A 21,160-nucleotide genomic window follows, 5' to 3' on the forward strand; every position below is an offset into this window, starting at 1 on the left:
AATCTTCGCAATTTTAGCTATGCAGGCTATTCTCAGCGACTCCGCCTCGGTTGCCCCAGGCAACGCGACATTGAGGTCACTGAGGCGAGCCTTAATTAGTGCACTCTCTTGTATTCACTGAAAGCGAAAATTATAGCATGAACCTTGCTTCAGTTTTAAGCAGCGCTTGAGTCCCACTCTCTGATAGAGGAGTGAAGATGTAAGTGCCTAGGGATTTATTTCAGGCCGCTGAAAGATTTCTCTGAGAAAAATATTTAGTACATAAAAATTTAATCCAAAAAACCTCCTAGTATTATGTGCTTTAAAAACCATTGTTGAAGTATGTCACCGCCATTTCTCTTATTTAATTTCAATAAAAGTGTAATGTTTAGAGGATAAGGGGTGATAGATAGTTTGATAAAATGACTAAGAGCGTTTTTAATAGCATAGCCAATGTTTCAGTTTTTCCTTAAGTTCTGTTTACTTATTTCATGCATTTGGTACTCATGATGTTCTAGTTACAATTCCATTTTACACTTTATCATGTGAAGAATGGTGTATAGAAAGGGAGATGGAATATTCATTTCGAAATAAAACTAAATTAAATCATCGCACTAATTCAATCTCCTGTGCTACCGAGTATTACTATGTGAAAATTGAGCTCGCCGTTACCAATTAGTTTTCGGATTCTCGTCGTGGAATTCCGATGTTATGGAAGACTTGAAAACTCGGTAGAATTTCGCACACTTCCTATTAATCCAAGCGCTTTTTGCCCCATTTTCAAATTTACTACTACACCGTCATAGGAATAATTATAGGCAGATCTTCACTTGTTTCTCCATTGAGCGTATATTTTCATATTAACCGTTGTCTTCTCCTTATAACCATGATTAGTTTTTCTATAAATGAAAAAATAAAATTGCATTAACTGTAACTAAATTCACCTTCCTCCCATCATTGAGTAAAAAGTTTCTGTGATTGCCCGCGTAATATCAGCATCAACGTCGTCATTGGCCAGAAATCCTAGAAATAGTTTGAAGCAGCTCTCATGGTGACCCTTCCAGGCTTTCCCTAATTATGGAGTGTTCTACCTTCTATTATTCCTACTGACTTTGGTCCCCATTTGAGAGGTGTAGATTTTAGGCCATGGCTTTTTTAAATTCAACTTATGTTAATTATCTATATTTTGTAGTTGTCTTGAGAACTTCACTGTATCAAGAGTATTGAAACATGTTCGGAAAATATCAAAAACGGTGGATACTACTTAATTCCATATTATACTGCTACCTTGATCGTATTACTTACCTTTTGTCCAAATTATATGCGGCTAAAAAGTTCTCAAAATATTTTTATGCCTTTTTCTTCGAAAAAAGTTCTAATATAAATGTTATTAAGACATCTTTAAGGATAATAACATCTTAGGAAATGTTCTCTGAGGTTTTTTTATAGAATTAACTGTTAGCAAATAAATTTTGATGGCCCAAACAAATTGCATGAACTTACCCAACGTATATTTGAAAAGAAATGTAGGTGTTTTCTCTAGCTTCAGTTATTAATGTTCAATGTGGTAAAAATATCTTTTCCCGACATTCTCTCCGTGTCTGAGTGTCACTTGTAATAATATTTCGCCAGTCCTTCTGCTGCTTTCGTCGTTTCCCCTCGTAAGCCGTATTTTTCTAAGCTTGGACCGCCAATGTTGCCTTAATATTTGAATTGGAAAAATCCGTTTGACGTTGCTCACAATTGAGTAACGGTATTTTCGTTTGATATTCACCTATTTTTATTTCTATCCCTCACTAATTATTTTGGGGAATTAATTAGTTTCTCTATAAATAAATATTGTGATGGTCAAATTGTGAATTAGGCCGCTTAGGGCTCGTTTTTGCTGGTATATGGAGATATTTTGTTTTGTCACAAACTTTGATGGCATCACTGAAATATCCTAAAGCTGTCTCTCATCAACGGGGAATTTCCGTGAGCTTCACATTTTAATTGGTACATAATGTTGTGTAAACTAAGATGAGGCAATATAATAATTCCTGATAATTAATACTATCGCATTGAAATATGGATACAAATGAAATTCAAACGCGGAATGAGCCCAAGATAGTTTCAACTTATTGCATCCACGGAAGGAATGTTATCCCTGTTTAGGCTTGGAAGTTAAGTGTTTTTTTTATAAATTCTGCGTTTTCGAAGTTCAAATCACGAGTTGGGCCGCTTAAATAATGATCCACTATTGCTCAACTATTTGAATTCGGTTGCTAGTGAAACTCTATCGCGGGATGTACCCGAGATATTTTCAATTTTAATCCGCATCCCTGGAGGCCTGCGAATTAATCTTCTCTCTCCCGGTTGGCTTGACAGGCGCTGATGGAGCTGTTGTTCGGCACCCGCGTCAGCCTCTCCGGGGACCCGATCCTGTCGTCGGAGCGGTCGCTCGTGCTCATGAACCACCGAACCCGCCTCGACTGGAACTTCCTGTGGGCGGCCATGTACCACGCATCCTCTCCCCCCTCACACAGGCTCAAGTTCGTCCTCAAGTCAGCCGTCAGGCACTTTCCAGGACCAGGTGAGCTAGCAAATACCTTCAAGGTGGATAAAGATAATAGCAATGATAGTAATAATAAGATTCTCTGATTTCATTTATTAGCGGTTTAAACTTTTCAATTTTCTTATTATAATCTCCTGGTATCTGAAGTTCCGGATGGAGATCTATTAGCAGTGGCGGATACAGAAAAAACTCAAGGGGGGGCGCAACATATCTTGAGTTGTCTTTAGTTTTATCGTAATAAAAGATGATCAAGTCACAGGCAAAGTATATGAAAATTTTATTTAAAGTGATTATAAACATGTAAAAGACAATGCCATCTTGATATAAAAAAGTTACAATTGTGGTTTTGCAATGTTCGGCAATACAGGCGGACCCGCAAGGGGGGGCGCGCGCCCCCTGCACCCCCCATCTGTATCCGCCACTGGATCTATACAGAGTAGGATACTTTTCTACTTCGTTTTGTTCGCTTATATTTAATTTAGTTTTATGCCTTTGTCATTATAACTCTGTCCTCAATATATTTTGATTCCTTAAATTACTTTAACTGCCGCAAGCATGGATATTTTTAAGTGAAAACTAGTGTCGGCAAGATTATGTATCTAAAATAACTAATTTACAGTCATGAAAAAACTAACCTCCTCTCATAAAAGCGTCCGCCGTGACAGAAATTCCAACCTGTGGCAATTAAAGTGTGGTATTCGTACCACGGAGGATGGACCAACTTTTTTGAGAGAATGCAATAGTTTTTGCATAACTGTAAATTATTTAAGATATTTTTCTATCGCTAGTTTTAGGTAAAACTTATTGACGGAAAAATAATGTGTCTAAAGCAATTAATTTACAGTCGTGAAAAAACTATCACCTCCTCTTAGAAAAGTGTCCTCCATGATAGAAATTCCAACCTGTAGCAATTAAAGAAAATAGCGAAATTAAAATACATTGGGAACTAAGTAGTAACAACAAAAAGAGGCATAGAACAGAATTTCATAGATTTAATTGTACAAAACGAAGCTGTAAAGTAACCTACTCGGTTTGAATCCCCATTCCAAATCTCAGATATCAGGAAAATATAATGAGAAAATTCAAATTTTGAATTAATAATTATAGCATAATATAACTACTGTGACGTAAACAATCCTAATGAACATAACTTCAGTAGTACGTCAATTTCTAGTGGAGAGCATTTGACAATGTATTACCTACTTGGGACAATTTGAAAATTATCTCGGTGCGCCAAAAGATATCGGAAAGCCTTATAATCGGGAAAGAGGAGAAATAATAGTGACAAAAAGCATCACAGATGCAACCTAAAAGATCAAACTTTGAACAACCGGCAGATATCAACGCTGTAATTCAACTTTGGTTACCATTCAACATAACATGTAATCACGCCCAAACTGACTACAAGCAACACGATCAATTTTCGGAAGTTGAAGACCCAAAACTGACCAAACATAATCTATTATTAATTCATGTGTCGCCATATTTTATTCTGGTGCTTCCACCATTTCATTTCCACACGTGGCGTCAGAATTCCACTATCACTGGAGGTTCTCCTACTTAAACAGCGCATTTGCTACACGTAAACAGCTATAATCTACGATTTCCTCAAACTATAGCCTTTCGTATCTTTCTATGCCTCTCTCCTACTGTATACTGTCATTATCTGGTTATGTGGTTCTTTCATCACACTTTCTAGTCCGAGGGGCAAACAGGAGTAAAATAATATCTCGTGGTCGCATTGATATCCCCAGTAATAATAAAATATATAATATCCCCAGGGGAAAACTAGTCAACACAATTAAGAATAAATTTGATGAGCATTAAATATCGATAATTTCTCGTCTCCAACTTTGCTTTATTTTTACAGGTCAGGCAATAAATTTTATTCTCATCTCAAGCTCCGTAATAATTGGTTTCAGACCGCTTTAAAATGCTCAGAATGTACTTCATTACAAAGAATATCAAAGGGCAATTTTTCTGGATGAAATTCTTTCCGTTAGAGGTTCAGCTGTCTATTATATAGCTTGTCGACTAGTTTCTGTTTTTATCATAAAAATAATAGAAAATAATATTTGAAAAAAAAAACATATAAAAAGCTGAAAGTAATGTCGAGTTTCACTGTACTTATCGTGTTTTCTTTGGAGGCAACGTATTCGTTCCTAGACTGCCGCGAGACAACGTATGCGAAGCAGCTCCACTGAAATATCGGACATCCGACTCACCTCATCATGCTTTTCATTGCGATGGGGCGCCTGAAGGAGTAAACCCCTCTTTCTATGTTGTCCCCTTTCCTACCCAATAGGACTCATCACCGTACAGTACGTCCTCTCTTGAGTGACGCCGTCACTCTCACGCTTTGGACTCCGAAAACACGCCCACGGCTTCTTCTTACCACTGCACTAGTCTTTCTATCGTTGTTGGAGCATGGATTACGAGTTCTCCCCACGACAGGCATGGGAGACAGAGGTCGGCAAGTGGCCCGTGTCGCTATATCCCATCACCGTTCGGGATACAAGAGAATGTCCACAGCGCTTAAAATAACGTACCCCTCCCTGCATTTACGGTCGTATTTTGTCATTATAGTGACTTAATACTCCGTTAAAACTTACAATATCGTCTTGACATTTTTATAGCCCAGAGAGACCTTTGTCAAAATTTTCATGATTCTCAAATACCAAACAAAATTGCATATAGAAAGAAATTAGAGTAAAATATTCAAACTTTTCCCCCATAATTACTCACCTCCGCTATTGCGTCATCTATTTTCCCTTAATTCCGTTGCTTGACATACACCTGTTTTTTTCTTGTAATTTTCCTGCTAGCGTTTCATTTATTAATCTTAATAGTGTATGAATTATTTTCCGATACATTTTCATGAAACTATATCCTTGAGTTTGATGAGATAGTTGATGACAAATACTGGCGTGAGAGATACTGCTTGAATCAGAATAAACTTGGTAAACTTGGGGAATATAGCAACTTTTTTAAATCTGTACATTGGTGGCGGGATAGAAATTTAAGCACACAATTTAGATGAAGAAGTCTCGAATTTGATTCCAATTAGTGGGTAATAGCATAGGAGTGTGATGGTAAATAACTGCTGTTGAAGGAGGAATGAAATCAAAAGCTTTGAGTGTTAGAAAAATCTGGTCATTCTGGAGAGGAGGAAATTGGTAGTTCACTTGCGTACTTCATTCCCCATCTTCTTCCAAGAATCTTCTGCACCCCTTTGTCATTAATTATTGTCTCCAGCAAGATGCTGAACGGTAGAATTTGCCAAGTGTGTTTGTCCCTTTTTCTTGGCAACGCTTTTCTCCCGCTCACTCTATGAGGTCGCGTCTTCATTGATGATCAGCTGCTAGGCTAATTACTTTCAATTATCATCTCAACGTGGACCTCCGAAAGCACTCTCCTCGTCTCTTCTGCTCTTTTTAGTGTAGCAAACACGGCTTTGGCGAAATTGGGAACTTCTGATAGGCATTGTACGAAACATTCAGGGAGGTAAAAATCATTTTCCTTTACCGAGATTCGAACACAGTTCTGTCGAATTCACGCCAAGTGATCTACTACTTAACCATAACATTTTTCCTTCGAGAAGAAAAAAAGATAATTTGTTCGTTCAAGTGTTGGAAAAACCTGGCAGGAATTCGGGAGATTCTTGTTCTAATCTCAGTGAAAGCAAATGATTATTCCTTAGTGGAATTTCCGCACTTGAACGTGCACTTGCGGGTTTTTCCATGAATGTATACTTGGCTAATGCGTATTTATTTTCTGAATAATTTAGTAGGCTCGATTATTAACAAATTATTGTCGCGTACGTCGTTGAGAAACTTTCTTCCGACGCGGAGCTCATGCATCAATGTTGAAAAGCAAAATCGAGTTTAGAGAATCTAGAAAGTTAATCCTTATTTCAAAGTTTCCCAGGAATTAGAACTGACCGTAGCGAAATTTTCATCCGGTTAATGTGACTTCAATAGCCTCGTTCAGTTGCAAATAACTCAAAAAGGGGCGCGGAGATGAGCTTTATTTTCTTTTTTGCTATAATTTCTGTTGTTTACAGAATATTGTATTAGGTTTTGTCAAAACTACACGCAAATTTTGGCTTAAATCAACATTTTTCGTATGTGTAGACCAATATCACCGCAATAACCTCAATAAAAACGAGGATTTTCAAATAAAATTTCCAGAAAAGTTGGGCCGGAAAGCGTATAGTTGTGAACGTCACTTAATTACAATTGTAAGAGCATAATTGGAAATATTCATAAAAATGAGCTGGCTTCGTTTTTCCAACGAGCTCTCTTAATTTTAATACCGTCGTGATTAAATCTCCTTCAGATCACCGTTATCTTATGGTAAATGTGCTGTTTTTCGTTTTGCTAAATACCCGGCTTTCCTAACCTTCAAAGAATTATGTTCGATACATTACTCCCCGTATCGCTTACATTTCATTTTGCACTTTAAGTATTCTGTGAAACTAATGATGTAATGTAATTCTCTACCTGTACTCTACTCCAGATGTAATGTAACTCAGTACTTCAATTTTTCGTGAAACTAGGGAGTCAAGTCTTCATTTCTTGGCAACTGTAAATTAGATTTCTTCTGACCAATCTAAGGTCATCATCACAGCCCACATGAAGCCGCGGATCTCATTATATATATCAGAGTATCAATGGTATTAGTCTACGTATTTCCCATTGACGCAGTGATGGGCTAATAATCGCGGAAATATCACTTCGGTGCACCAGATATATGACTTACTGGCCTGTAATCAACTGTATAAAATGAAATAAGGATATTTGCTAATAGCCATGTCCTTCCCGTCCCGTAATGATTTCAGCCACGATCTCTGTTCCTTTTATTTTTGTAACATTTCTCCATTTCTGGCTGTAACTCCACCGAATCACAAAAAAATGAATCGGAGATATCTATAGGCTTGCATATTTCTCAGAAACTGAAAATCAGATCATCACGGTTCACTTGGAGCCGCGTCTAACACCATGCTAGGAATTTGAAGTAACTGATGGTTTAAAAATTAGACATCTGACATAAGTTGGACTACCACTGTACGTGTTATTTCCTCTGGTTTTCTCTGGGGCTGTTCGTACTTTATTTTTTTTGTTTTAATAACAAATCATTTATTTTGGTGACGTTTCGGTTTTAATTGTAACTATCCTCAGGGCTTTAATATTTTCATTTTCTATTTTCCTATTAATCAAGTCTCTGGATTAACTTTTTTCGTCACCATTAAAATGAGGAGCGAAAAAATATCAGGCATTTGCAATACGTTTTCGCCTTATCAATTAGTTATATGAGGATAAAAGGGCTACTGGTTTTTCCCGGAGGTTGGCCATATTTTATTTTTTAATAATAAATTAACGAATAATTAAACAAAATAGAATATGAACAATTTCCGGGTAAATTAGTGGTCATTTTATCGTAATACAATTAATTGATACGGCGAAAACTTAATCAACCAAAGGGACCAAATACAACTTTGGAGCACGAAATATGAGATTAACTGACCTTATCAACTGCAAAAAGGAAAGCTATATAATTGAAGAAATAAGCCCAGTCGGCATCACTAGGTCTTGATTCTAGCGGAGGAAAACCTCATATGCAGTCGTAAACCGTAAGGAGAATAAAAGACAGAAATAGATGTTCGTTTGTTCAACACGTGGACATCTCTTGGCAATCTGGCACCTCTTCGACTTGGAGAGAGCGCTAATTCGCCCAGGTGGGACATTGCCTTCGTTAAAACGGCGACGGTCGACAAAAAACGCTAAACACGGCTTGGCATTCAGAGTTTGTTAGCCTTACCTTCTGCAACACCATTTCTTTTATCCTGTTGTAGGTGCATGATAGAAAATTCTAGGGAGGAAAAATTAGTGAATTCGTCCTGGATGGTCTTAGGTAAATTATTTGTCCTCTGTAGAATTTTCTCCGTTTAGACTTTGTAAATGTTCGCGGCTGGAATACGAGGTTATTTCTTAATTAACGTGTTTGATAGCGTTTTATAAGCGCATGTTTGAGCGAAGATTGACTGAGACGTTTTCATTTTCAATGAAACCGTTTATGAAGCTTACGTAAATTATCATCGTTCCCTATAGTTGATATCAAGTCATGCTTGGATTTTAGCAGTATGATTTTACTTTGTTTCTCTATCGAATTTCAAGCAGCGCATTTATTTTCACCTACATGTATTTTCAATACTCAGTCATGCTTATTCATTCTATGCCCTAGTGATACTGACATTTATATCAATACGTTAAATATTTAAGTCCCTGCATTAAGCATATTATAGAGCGCACAACAGTAAAAATCGATTTTCAATTGAGGTTGTGGTTTCGAAGTTTGCTGAGGTTTGCATTATTTACGAAAAATTTTTAATTTTAGCGGTGCGATAAATTTGGTTCTGCAAACAGGAGTAGATCTAGCTTCCGTATATCGAAACTACACGCCACGGAAATGAAAATTATGGGGATACCATGCGCTCACAAATTGGGCAATGTGATTTTATACGTAAAGGTGTACTTTTTGAGAAAAAATGAAGTTAAAGAAATATACTTTGGTGGAAAATTTTTCAAGTATTACTCTCACGTAAAAATAAACGACATGTTCGATGCTTTTTGTTTAATTTAAATTGGTGTCTTCGTTTTTGCGATAGAATAGCTCAAACTCGGGTGTCTTGCTTTTTTTACAGACAGTAGTAGCCCGGTCAAAATAGACATTGACCCTTGTATAAATTGGCAACAAGCTGAAAATTTGCATGAACCTCAAGGATACCGTAAGTTGGGGCGAGTTCGGACATGCGGGGCGAGTTCGGACGATCGCGCCGGCCCATACATACATTGTGTTTTCTTCCGAAAGTCACATTGTTATACAGTGAAATTATGTCTCCCAGACGGAAAATGATACAATGTAGCGTATTGCGTATAAATGCAGCGGATCTGATGCTCCTCGCCGTAGTCAAACCGATTAGTTTGCGGCGCAACAGTTTGGTGGAACTTCTTATCGCCGAAAAGAAACTACTTTGCTGTTTGGTAAGTGCTTCCGATTTTCATGAGATTAATTACCTTTTGAAGCTGCATAGCTTCACATAACATACAACAAATTTCATTTAAATATCATGAATACTGTATTTACTAGAACGCATTATTCGATTTCATGCAGCTCGCGGGCGAAATGGTGCGAAACTACGTGAGGGTGATTGGAGGCCGGCGCTTCCGCGTGCATGATGAGCGGCAACTTGAAAAGGCAATTGAGGCCGTAAAATGTGGACGCATGACGCTACGCACTGCGTGCAAAGAATTTGGAGTCCCAAAGTCAACAGTCCACGATAGACTCAAAGGAAATCACCCGAAAAAGTCTGGGGGACAAACGGTGCTATCAAGCGAAGAAGAGGACCAGCTGACCCAAGGGATTCTGAAATGCGCAGAGTGGGGGATTCCTTTACGTCCAATTGACCTCCAGTTAGTGGTAAAGGATTATTTAAATAGGGTGGGACGGAAAGAAAAAAAGTTTAAAGATAACTGTCCGGGAATGGAATGGGTGCGGGGTTTCATGGCGAGACGGAGAGAACTTACAGTGCGACTCGGTGAAAACATTAAAAGGGTCCGTGCATCAGTGACTAGAGAAGTGCTTCTAAATTATTTTAAAAATTTGGAGGTGGTTTTGGATGGTGTTCCTCCAGAAAACATCGTTAATTACGACGAAACGAATTTTAGTGACGATCCTGGAAAATCTCGCGTGATTGTTAGGAGGGGAGAGAAACACCCATCAGTCATCAAGGACACTAGCAAAACAAGTGTTTCTGTGATGATCGCAGCATCAGCAAGCGGAGAATTGCTTCCACCGTACACAGTGTACAAAGCTGTACACTTATATCCAACTTGGGTAGAAGGTGGAATTGAAGGATCAAGGTTTAACCGAAATAGCAGCGGATGGTTTGACATTGCATCCTTCGAAGACTGGTTCACTACAACGTGCGTGCCATTTTTCAAAAATAGGCTGGGGCCAAAAGTTGTGATAGGAGACAATCTTTCCAGTCACCTCTCCTTAGAGGTAATTAGGCTGTGCGAAGTGATGGGGATAAATTTTGTAATGCTCCCTCCTAATGCGACCCATTTATGCCAGCCTCTCGACCTTGCTTTTTTTAGGCCACTTAAAATCGCATGGCGCAAATGTCTTGATGGGTGGAAGCGTAAAAATCATGGAGTTCTTCCTAAAAGTGAGTTTCCGAGATTATTGAAATCTGCCTTCGACTCAATTGGACCTTCCCTGTCTGGCAACGTTCGTGCTGGATTTAGAGCTGCAGGAATTTTCCCATTCGACAAAAGTCGAGTAATAAACAAAGTTCCTTCTTTGAATCCGGAGGAAAATTCGGTCAATTCCGCCGGAGGCATCGCATGGTCAGATGCATTTTTGCAATGGCTTGCATCATCTCGTGTCGAATTAAATGTAGAAAAAAAATCAAGGGGGAAAAGGCTTCATGTTCAGCCGGGGAAAAGTGTTAGCGCTGAGTGCATGAAAGGTTCATTAGTTGAAGAAATGGAAGAAGTTTCACCGGGGGGGGAATTCATCTGCAGGTGCTTCTTTTTCTTTGGCCTCGGAAAATAATAATATATCTAAGGAAAGTCATTTTGAAATTCCCGGCTCTATTCCTAAAAATTCATTCCTCTTGATTAAGTTTGAGACGGATAAGCGTGACAGGTTTTTTGTGGGAAAAGTTGTAGAAGTCTGTTCCAATGAACGAATCAGAGTGCAGTTCCTTCGGAAAAAAACCACAGTGAAGGAGACATATTTCTGTTTCCCCGACGTTGAGGATGAGTCTATAGTTTGCAGAGCGCAAATTGTTCGTCAGCTGGCTGCGCCGAGGGACTTGCGAAGGGGCCGCTTCGTTTTTAGTGGGTTAACTGACATTGATGCTGTTGAATAATTCTTGTACTCATAAATGGTATTATAAAGATGTTCTATGTTTTATTTTTACATTTGAACTAGTGTCAAAGTTCCTAAAGTGTCCACTTCCTAAAGTGTCAAAGTTGCGTCATTGCTAAAAGATCGAGCTCTTTTGTTAGACTTGTGATAATAAATGAAGAGATTATTTTATTGTTTGTTTTTAAATTGCATCAATAAAAATGTGACGTCAAGCTGATTTATTTTTAAATATATCATTTTTAAGCATTCCCGTTTTCATCAACATCTCTTTCCAAACCTGCGAAATCTTACGCCCCTGCCGGCCTAATTTAGACGTTAAATTAGTACCTACCACTCTAATGAAATCCTGAAAAGTCCCCATCGATCCCGTGAGTGCAAAAAATTTTATTCAAGGTCAAAGGTCACAAAAATGAGTTTTTTGCATTTTTTGGCCAAACGGTTAGTTTTACGATAAACATTGCTCGGATCAAAATTGTAGATCAAAAAATTATCTACAAAATTTTCATTTCTATTTTTTCTCTAAGATTTACCGTTTCTGAGAAAAAGCCTTTCGAATGTAGGCTGGAGCTGTATTCTCCGTAATATGCTTGACTATATTGTTGCGTTCTCCTAATATTATTGGAACATTATTAACTATTATTTAAAAGACTTTTTCTCAGAAACGGTAAATCTTAGAGAAAAAATAGAAATGACAATTTTGTAGATAATTTTTTGATCTACAATTTTGATCTGAGCAATGTTTATCGTAAAACTAACCGTTTGGCCAAAAAATGCAAAAAACTCATTTTTGTGACCTTTGACCTTGAATAAAATTTTTTTCACCCACGGGATCGATGGGGACTTTTCAGGATTTCATTAGAGTGGTATCCTTGAGGTTCATACAAATTTTCAGCTTGTTGGCAATTTATGCAAGGGTACCCCTATTTTTTTGCTAATTTGACCGGGCTATAGTTGATTTTTCACGAATTATCGTGTCTGGAGACTTTTTATCCCAACCTAAAAAATCCACGGCTCCTCCTTCAGGGTAACAAAATTGTTTCAATTCGTTGATAATGAATCGTTTTTTACTATGCACAGCTCAACATATTAGAGATGCGCCGTACTGCGAGACATCAAAACCAACCATCTGATTGATCACTCTCGATCGCCATGGAAACACGACGAGTTTATTCCATGCCTCTCTCTCTCTCCCGCTACACCGCCGAAATAATTATGCGGCATTTCCAAGTATAGCATTCGTCCTCGTTCGAAAAAAAAACGAGGCGACGGAGTCATCGAAGAAATAGCGTTTGCATTTTTTGAACGTATCATCCCTCCAGACGATGTTTTTTATCTCCCTCATTCATTAAGCGAATCGCATTTTGCCTCGATTTAATGTCGCAGTGAAGGTCATGATCGCGAGAAATCCCTTCTCATCCCTCGCACTCTAGTTTGATTGGACCAACCAAGTCTGCTCAGAGTATGCTTGGCAGGGTTCTCGTTAATTTGTTCGGGAAGTTGGTACCGTTGTGGCAATGTGTTCCGAAGCTTACACTTGATTATAAACTTTCGAGGATTCTGTTTTTCAAGGTACTGTTTTGATTGATAGGCATAATGATACCCCAGTATAAACAGTCGCGACAAGTGGAACCTTTTTTTGTGCGGTAGATGTTATCAGCGTTCTAGGAGGCGTGCGAGTATAGTTACAGGAATATGATGTGGTTTATGCGTTAATTGATTTATAATATTCTACACCATTTATAATAAAGTGATATAACCACTAGCCAAATATAACCAGTTCTTTAAGCAAACACATGAGGCAGATGGCTCACACTATTTTGAAATATGTAGCCTCACGTATCAATCCACTGCGGCAGTAAAAAAAATGATGATTCACGCGAGATCTTCAAATTTAAAATAGGATAACTATGGTGTGACAGAAAACTATAGCCAGCCTATTTTAGGCTTTTAAACGCGGTAAAAGCAATGGAAGTAGTTACTTTTACTTACAGCCGTGACCCTTGTGAGGTTGCAGAGGGGGTTAACACCTAGATCAAAGAGGTGGCTGGCAGCCTCTACTACTGTTTTTACTGTAGTTATACTCGCTCACCACCACAGGTTCTAGCTTCGGCTCACTGCAGGTCGATATATGGAAATTTATATGGGATGACGCGTCGGCATAGGCAGTGATCAACCTGGACGGTGAATATCCCGCCCAGCAGGGGAAACTGCAACCTTTCGGTTGCCTGGCAGGGATGCTATCCTACCACCACCCAGGCCGGCACCAATAGCGTTAGCACAGCGTGATTTCGATCTGCTGGGTTATGAGGCACGCACGATAAAAAAGTAGCCACCATCTAATAGAATCGAACTCAAGGCCCCACGACAGATTGCAGTGACGCTAGCCATTACGCCATTGCCCCCAATATAAATTTATTGTTTTATCGGGAATCAAACCCCGAATTCTGGAAATACGGGTGCATGCCCCGTGATACACCAGGAAATTAGGCCCGAGGTTTCGCGATCCACTGATCGCGATTGCGGTCACTTTCTCATAGGAAATGGTAATACTTGGCAACTGGGGCGGATCCAGGATTTCTTTGTGGGGGACACAAGCAAGGCCGTATCCAGGATTTTGTTCTGGATAGCCCGTGAATGGATCTGGATGAAAGGATACCCCGTAATACAAAACGAACGCATTGATAACGGGACCGTATTAAAAATCTTGCATATTTTTTAAGGGTCTGGGGGGGAGCCCCCTTGCCCCCCACTAGATCCGCCTATGCTTGGCAATGTAGGCTTTTATTTATTTCAAGCGGGAGATTTGGATGCAGTGTGAGGAGTTGGTGGAAAGAGGTGACTAGATTCCATGTATTTCTCTCCGTGGTTTTCGGATTAGATGACATGACATACATACTGACACGCTACAAACTTAATATATAAGGAGATTTTTAAAAATAAAAAAATCTATTAAAGAGTTTTCCGTAGTTAAACAATCACATTTAATCGTTAACATTTTTTAAATTTTCATATCATGAAATAGCATCTTGCATGGTCGTCGTGGATGTTTTGACAGTTCTTTTCTCCTTCCTCTCTGTCGTTATAGGATGGGTGATGCAAATGAGCTGCTTCCTGTACATCCACCGATCGTGGGAGAAGGACAAACATTCCTTGGGAAAAATCCTCGACTACTTCCGAGACCTCCGCCACTCTTGTCAGGTAAGTACCCATCCCTCCCTTGAGTGAAAACTATCCTTTCTTGTTTTATCCAGTAATGCATTGTGTGATGATGATATTAATTTTTCTAACATACTCTTGAATAAAAGTCAACTGTTTTTTGAAGTGCTCTGCACCAAAGTTACCAGGTTCATCAAATTTTATCTTTCATATTTTATCATGAACTTATACTTCCCCGTACATATTTAGATTCATCACAAAGTTTTGCTTATAATGATTGCCGTCTCAACATCGTCTTGTACGAACAGCTTTGCTAGCTTGAAAAAAACCGTATTTCTCCATAAGAGCCCATATTAAATTATCCTTATTTTACCTTCAAATATCTCAATAACGGCATATGAGAATCCAATTTTTCTTTGAACCGTTGAAAGTGCATCTTTCAAAAAAATGCGTGACCTAAGTTTCATCAAATTATTCCTAATTTTACCGAGGCGTTGAAACTACCTTAAAATTCGCTCAAGTAACTATTATTCTTTCAGCGACAAATTTTTACCATATAAAGTTCAAATTTGATGCACCATAAGTGTAATTTACTTTTCCACTCTTCTAGTGTATTGGGTCCTGCCTTTTGGATAAATTGCGTCCATCTAAGGACTTCTCAATCACCATATCGTTGCCAAATAAAAGAAATTAAACTAGCCAAAGTTTCGTGGGGCACGTGCGTACTGAGTGTTCTTCGTCGAACGTGAGAAGGCTTAGCGAGGGCGTTGGCCTCTTTTAGCCTTGCACAGCTCAGCACGTTGCGAATCTTGAAGAACGGCAGGAACTCAAATGTTAGCATAACAATACGAATGTGGAGTCAGCAAAACGCATGGAAGGCGGTTGCTGGGAACGTGCTTCAACCAAAACAATTAAGTGATAAGGTAGTTTTTATGTGCCCAAAGCTTTGAAACTATTTTTGCACACGGCCCACGCACACCAGTCTCCAAATTTTTATCTCCGTTTTCATATCGAATAGGACTACTCTATAACTGTCGACTCTGAACAATAATTAAGCTCAAATAGTACGTGAGGAAAGTGCAGTGAACTCTTTGTTAAAAAATTAAGTCGAAAGAGTTCAACTTTAAATCGGGTAGGAAAATTTTATATGGATATATTTCGAGTGGCAAAGATTATTTAAATCAGCTATTTTAATGTATAACGTATGAGTTACTATACATTTGGGAAAATTCAATTATTTTTTTACAGAAACCAAACTTTCTCAGGAACGTGATGAAAAGTTTTATCTTTCACCGTCGGTATTTCTTTTATTTTTCCACTTCTGCCATAGCTAAACATTTGGAACTATTAGGACACATAGTTTTTTGATAATAGCAGAGAAATATCGTTTATGAACCATTATCATTTTCGTCATCTTCGCCATGTAAGTATATGAGGCATTAATACTGAGTCCTACAATTGCTTTTAACGGAAAAGTAAACGTAAAAATGCCTGATATTATAACTACTATCTCTTCATATGGCAAAAATTATTTTCAGAGTAGAACGCGCAATAGTCCATAATGGTACCATATCCAGATTTTCCTCCTCATTCTTGAGATTCGATGGTTTGAATCTCGTCAGAAAATCAAAATATACACCTTCAGCATGGGGAGGTATCATCGCGTGGACGAAAAAGTACTATCAGCTCAACGTTCAACGAACAGTATAGACTAGACTCAGCTGAACTGATTAAATTTTAACTTTCTCAATTATGAGTACTTGATAGGCTGCAGCGCAATTTTCAGGAAATATAGAGAAGGCTTGGAAGAGTATGATAGGGATCCCTCAGTCCTGATGAGGCGCAAAACATTTACCTTTCAGAAACAATATTTTCGAGTTGATTGATCGGCTTTTAAATCAAGTTCGTCAACACATAATTATTGATGGATTGCTACAGGGGGAAGTTATCACCTAAACGGTTTTTCACCGTGGTGCTAAACACAAACAAAGAGGTGCCAAAATTCGTATCGAAATTTGGAATACATGGGCAATAATAATGCTGATCACCCCAACTTTTTAGCTTTAGCCATATCTCCTTGCAATCGATGCTAGGAGATCGTCTTGCTCCTGAAGTATATCTTCATATTTGCGAGAATAGAAATGGAAGAGAATGGAAGGATGGCCTAGAAACATTCGCTCCCCACGGGAAGTCTTACAAGCAGAACCAATTATTCTACTGGAAGACTGTCCAATGCCTCCAAGTCAACACGGAGTGCGGGTTAGTGATAACGAAATCAATACCTGAGACTGAATACGCGTGCCTCGCGGAGTGCGCCCGAGGTGCACCAGTCCAAATTACAATAGGGGAAATTAATTGCAGGGTCATTGCAAGTTACTGTCCTAGGACAGAATTTGCAATGGAATTTGCCGATGTACCTACATGGAATACGGTATGAAGAACAGAAATGTTTTGAATTCATCTTTCAGGCAGACATTATAGATATTCAAAGCAATTCTGAAATAATATATAACAAGTAAAAGGTTTTTTTTTTCGAATAAAATTGTTTTTATACCCAGTAACAGTAGTGTAAGGAAAGATTTAAAAATATTTAGTGAGCATTTAAATAAATTATTATAATGAATTAAAATGTCGTCAAAAGCTAAAAATAAAGATACTTTGTTTAAATTAAACAAAATAATCAAACTTTTCTGACGTGTGTGCCAAATTTCATCAAAATTGCACAATTTTTAGTGTCCAAAACTAGTGCTTAAAAACGACATTTCATCAATGAGACAGACAGTATTTACTATGACAACCTCCTCCTCTTCTTTGTGGTCCTCGGCTTATGTACGGACTTTGATGGACATTTTTTTTCTCTTTTCCTTCTCCCTTTGCAGATTTTAATCTTCCCGGAGGGCACGGACTTCTCGCCTGCGAACAAGAAGCGTAGCGACGAATACGCGGCCGAGCGTCACCTCGAGAAATACGACCACGTGCTGCACCCCAAGACCACGGGCTTCGTGTTCCTAGCGCAGCGGATGCGGCAAAGTGAGTATACACGCACCACTTTTATCTCTCTCATTGAAAACAATGTAATTAATTTCATATCTTCAGACAGCGATGCATATGCCAGCCAGCGAAGGGGGGTTTGGGAGCTTTAGTCCCCTCCCCCCCGAGTTTTTTCCGTGTTGCCGACTACCCACTAAGCATCTGCTGTGGGGACCATTGGCCGAGGGACATAGTGACCCTCCATTTTGCAATATATTTACATTTCAAAATGCCTGAAAATAACCAGCGTTGAATTTAACATTCATCACCATTCAAACGAAATACGTAGCTTATATAATGATATTTATGGTTTTTCCAGTGCGTTCCAATTGACTAAAAATTATCAGTGCTGGCAATCCGCGTACCAATCAAGCTCCCATCGAAGTAAATTTTTGGTTACTTGCCTGGTATGAGCAAGAGTGCCCGCACCCCCATGCTGATGGTTCATCCTTCCAACTCCAGCAATCCTAACCTCACCTTCCGCTACATACCCATGGCTGAATTTGGATACCTTTTTGGCAGTATGGGACCCGATTTTCTATGCTAAACTTAACGTAAAGCCTGCATTTATTATTCTAATATTTTGGTACCTGTATGCATAAGAGTCTACACTCTATATCTAAGAATATTTAGTTTTAGTGAATATCTCTTATTTATTTTCCAAATCCCTCCATTACGCAAAAGCGTATCTCTAATGTCGCAACTTGCATAATAAATTTCCCATGAGGGTCGCCATATAAAGAAGTAATAATACGTTTTGTAGCCAGAATGGACAGTTTCGCCGGTGACTCCGACGGCATCTTCAGGTCACAAGGTATTTGCCGGCGAAATTGTTTTCATCATACATAAAGTAACGCGATCGAAACCCGGAAACCTTAAGAGCATTGACAACTCATCGTGAAAGCCTTCGCATTGAAACTATAAACTATCATTTGGAAGGAGGTTAAAGCTGGATAAAACTGGAGATGGCATAAAATGTTCAGACTGATCCTTTGCCCTCGTTTTGACCTCTTACAAAACTTCTTACGGGGCCTAATATTCACGCCAGGCTGGTAGGAGAGCTCGTAGCAATCCCCGCAAGAGTTCCTGGATTAGAGGGAGACCTACTCAGCGCTTAGGAGGCCAGAGCCCCTCTCTCTTTAGTGGACAGTGAAGTGCTTTTTGGGGTCGACACGGCATTTTAGCGGCCTCTGGCCGTCAGCGCATGGAAATTGGAGCGACTGACGTCATTCACGCCTTGGCATCATTAAAAAAAGCAGTGCAATTAGAGGATAAGTGCAGTGCTTAACTGCAACAGTCAGCTCCCGTTAAAAACGAATGTGAACAGTTGCAGAGGACTTTTATTGACTAAGAGATGCATGCTGGAAAGAAATTCGAGGAATTAATGATTCAATAGTTTCTTGCTCAACTTTGTGGAATTGTCGCAATGGCGAGATTAGGGACGACTTAGTAATTTTCCACACAAAGTTTCCACTCACGGTTGGTTTAAAGTGACGCTATACGTAAAATTACTGAGCATTACTCTCATCATCTTGAGGAATTGAATTCATTCCTTTTAAATACATGCGATATCTGGAGTGGAACTTAATAAGACGCCTATGATGTATGAAAATTCCACTGAGGAAAAATCATTTCACTTAAAAATGATTCTTTCCTCTATCTCCCAAAATTCGCCACATTCGCGAATGCAGAAGATCCGGTGTGGAATCGCGGTGTTGGCAAATTATTATATTTCCTCTGTGGAATTTCCGCACTTTGCATGGACTTGAAGATGACTCCGAAAAAGTGCGCCGTTGAACAGCCCGCGGTTAATTCCTTGAACAATAAGGTGCCGTTTACTAAGCGAAAACTATCCTTAGGTTATCGCATGAATAAGTTATGTTTTTTCAACATTCGAGCAACAGGATAAAATATGACATTACTACAGAGGCGGGTTCAGCATCAAATTTGGGGGCCCGGAATTATGGAATAGCCCACGAGAGAGAGAGGAATGCTCTTCCAAGTAGCATTTTTAAAATATCCGTTGTTTACCCATATCGGAACTTAAAATTTCATTTTTATTCTTAGCAAAAGATGAAATTGAACATTTTTAGACGTTTAAGAAGTTTAGCAATGTAGAAGAAATAAATATACAACTTGAAGTTTAAGACTTGTAGGAGGCCATGACCCGTTACTTCCCCCTAAATCCTCCACTGATTATATAGCATTCCGATGGCGAATGGAACTCTTCTGTCTCCGAATCAATTTAGCGGAGTCGGTATATGGTTTCTGGACACATTAGGTTATTAGGACACATTAGAAGGTGGTTGTGGAATAAAACCGACCTTTGGAAGCATTCATTTTTTTCATTCATTTTTTTCATCAATATTTATGCGCCTTGATGCATATCAAGGATGGAACGGAAGTGACCACTAGAAGATATATAGAAGATATTCTTTACACTTCCATCCGAAATAACTTTGGTGCTCTAAAAATATCCTTAAAAATGTCGCCCTCAGATCAAATTACCATGGTAATGAATTTCAAAATCAGATTCCTCCCGTGAAAACCCGTACGTGATATTTCCCAGTCACTAAAAATCAGATCCATGAAATTCAAATTTGATTCGTGATTCCTCAAATTTTAGGAAAAAATTGAGAACTAGTGTGCGGTAAAACGTTATGAATATACCCTCAAGTACACGAAAAGTGCAAAAACTCTATTGACCAAAATTAATTCTCTCTACTTGGATTCAAAAAATCTTCCAGATTAGCGCTGAGTGCACTTGGCAATTAGCTAGGCCGTGTAAGCTTCATTGGAGGGCCCGGGCTCAAATCCCGGCGGAGGCAGAGAATTTTTCAGAGTTCACCCGATCCTTGCTTGAATGTTTTGTATATTACGCTTCGAGCGCAACACTTTTGTCCGTCGTATGGGATGTTAAGCCTTGGTCCCCTTGGTGCCTTTCGAGGAGAAAAGGCTAATGCCGACGCCGGGTTTCTCTTCATGCTTTCTTCCATACCCTTCCCGTATAGCGCTGACGTAATTTATTCTTCTATGAGAGTCTCCAAACAATTACGTTAAGTATGTGTAGTGGAATGGCGGGGCGAAGCAAAAACACTCCATTGCAGTTTTAGAACAGAGCAAAAAACGTTCTTTTACTCCCCTTATGGCAAACACAAGAGGGCAGCTTAATACGGAGAAACAGTCAACACACATTCGTGCAGACGCTACGGCCCAAGAAAACAAATGAGGAAATATTTTGCTGGTAGAATTTTGCTACCATACTTCATACAATATGACAGGCGCAAATTGCCTAAGCTGTCGGTCACCTTGTATCCAACGATTTGATCGATGGATTTTTCTCTTTAATAGGAAAATTCACCAAAATCGTTTGCACATCAATGGCTGATGCCGGGCTTCGCTATTTAGTGGACCCTTTCCGTTTCTATAGCAGTAAGGTGTTGCCCCGTCCCTTCCCTTCCAACCCAATCCTTAACCCAGAGGCGTTCTCGGGCCCCTATCGCG

General features: G+C 39.0%; 1 protein-coding gene across 1 annotated transcript in view; it reads left to right on the forward strand.

Moving 5' to 3' along the window:
• The window catches only part of LOC124154158 (lysocardiolipin acyltransferase 1-like), a 44,760-nt gene that overhangs the window by 7,650 nt on the left and 15,950 nt on the right, over nt 1–21,160 (forward strand). Inside the window, exons 2-4 of the mRNA XM_046527698.1 lie at nt 2,347–2,551; nt 14,556–14,668; nt 17,506–17,656. Coding sequence (XP_046383654.1) covers nt 2,347–2,551; nt 14,556–14,668; nt 17,506–17,656 — 469 coding nt within the window. The remainder of the gene's footprint in view (nt 1–2,346; nt 2,552–14,555; nt 14,669–17,505; nt 17,657–21,160) is intronic.

The sequence above is a fragment of the Ischnura elegans genome, chromosome 2, assembly GCF_921293095.1.
Source record: "Ischnura elegans chromosome 2, ioIscEleg1.1, whole genome shotgun sequence".
In the NCBI taxonomy this organism is placed as follows: domain Eukaryota; kingdom Metazoa; phylum Arthropoda; class Insecta; order Odonata; family Coenagrionidae; genus Ischnura; species Ischnura elegans.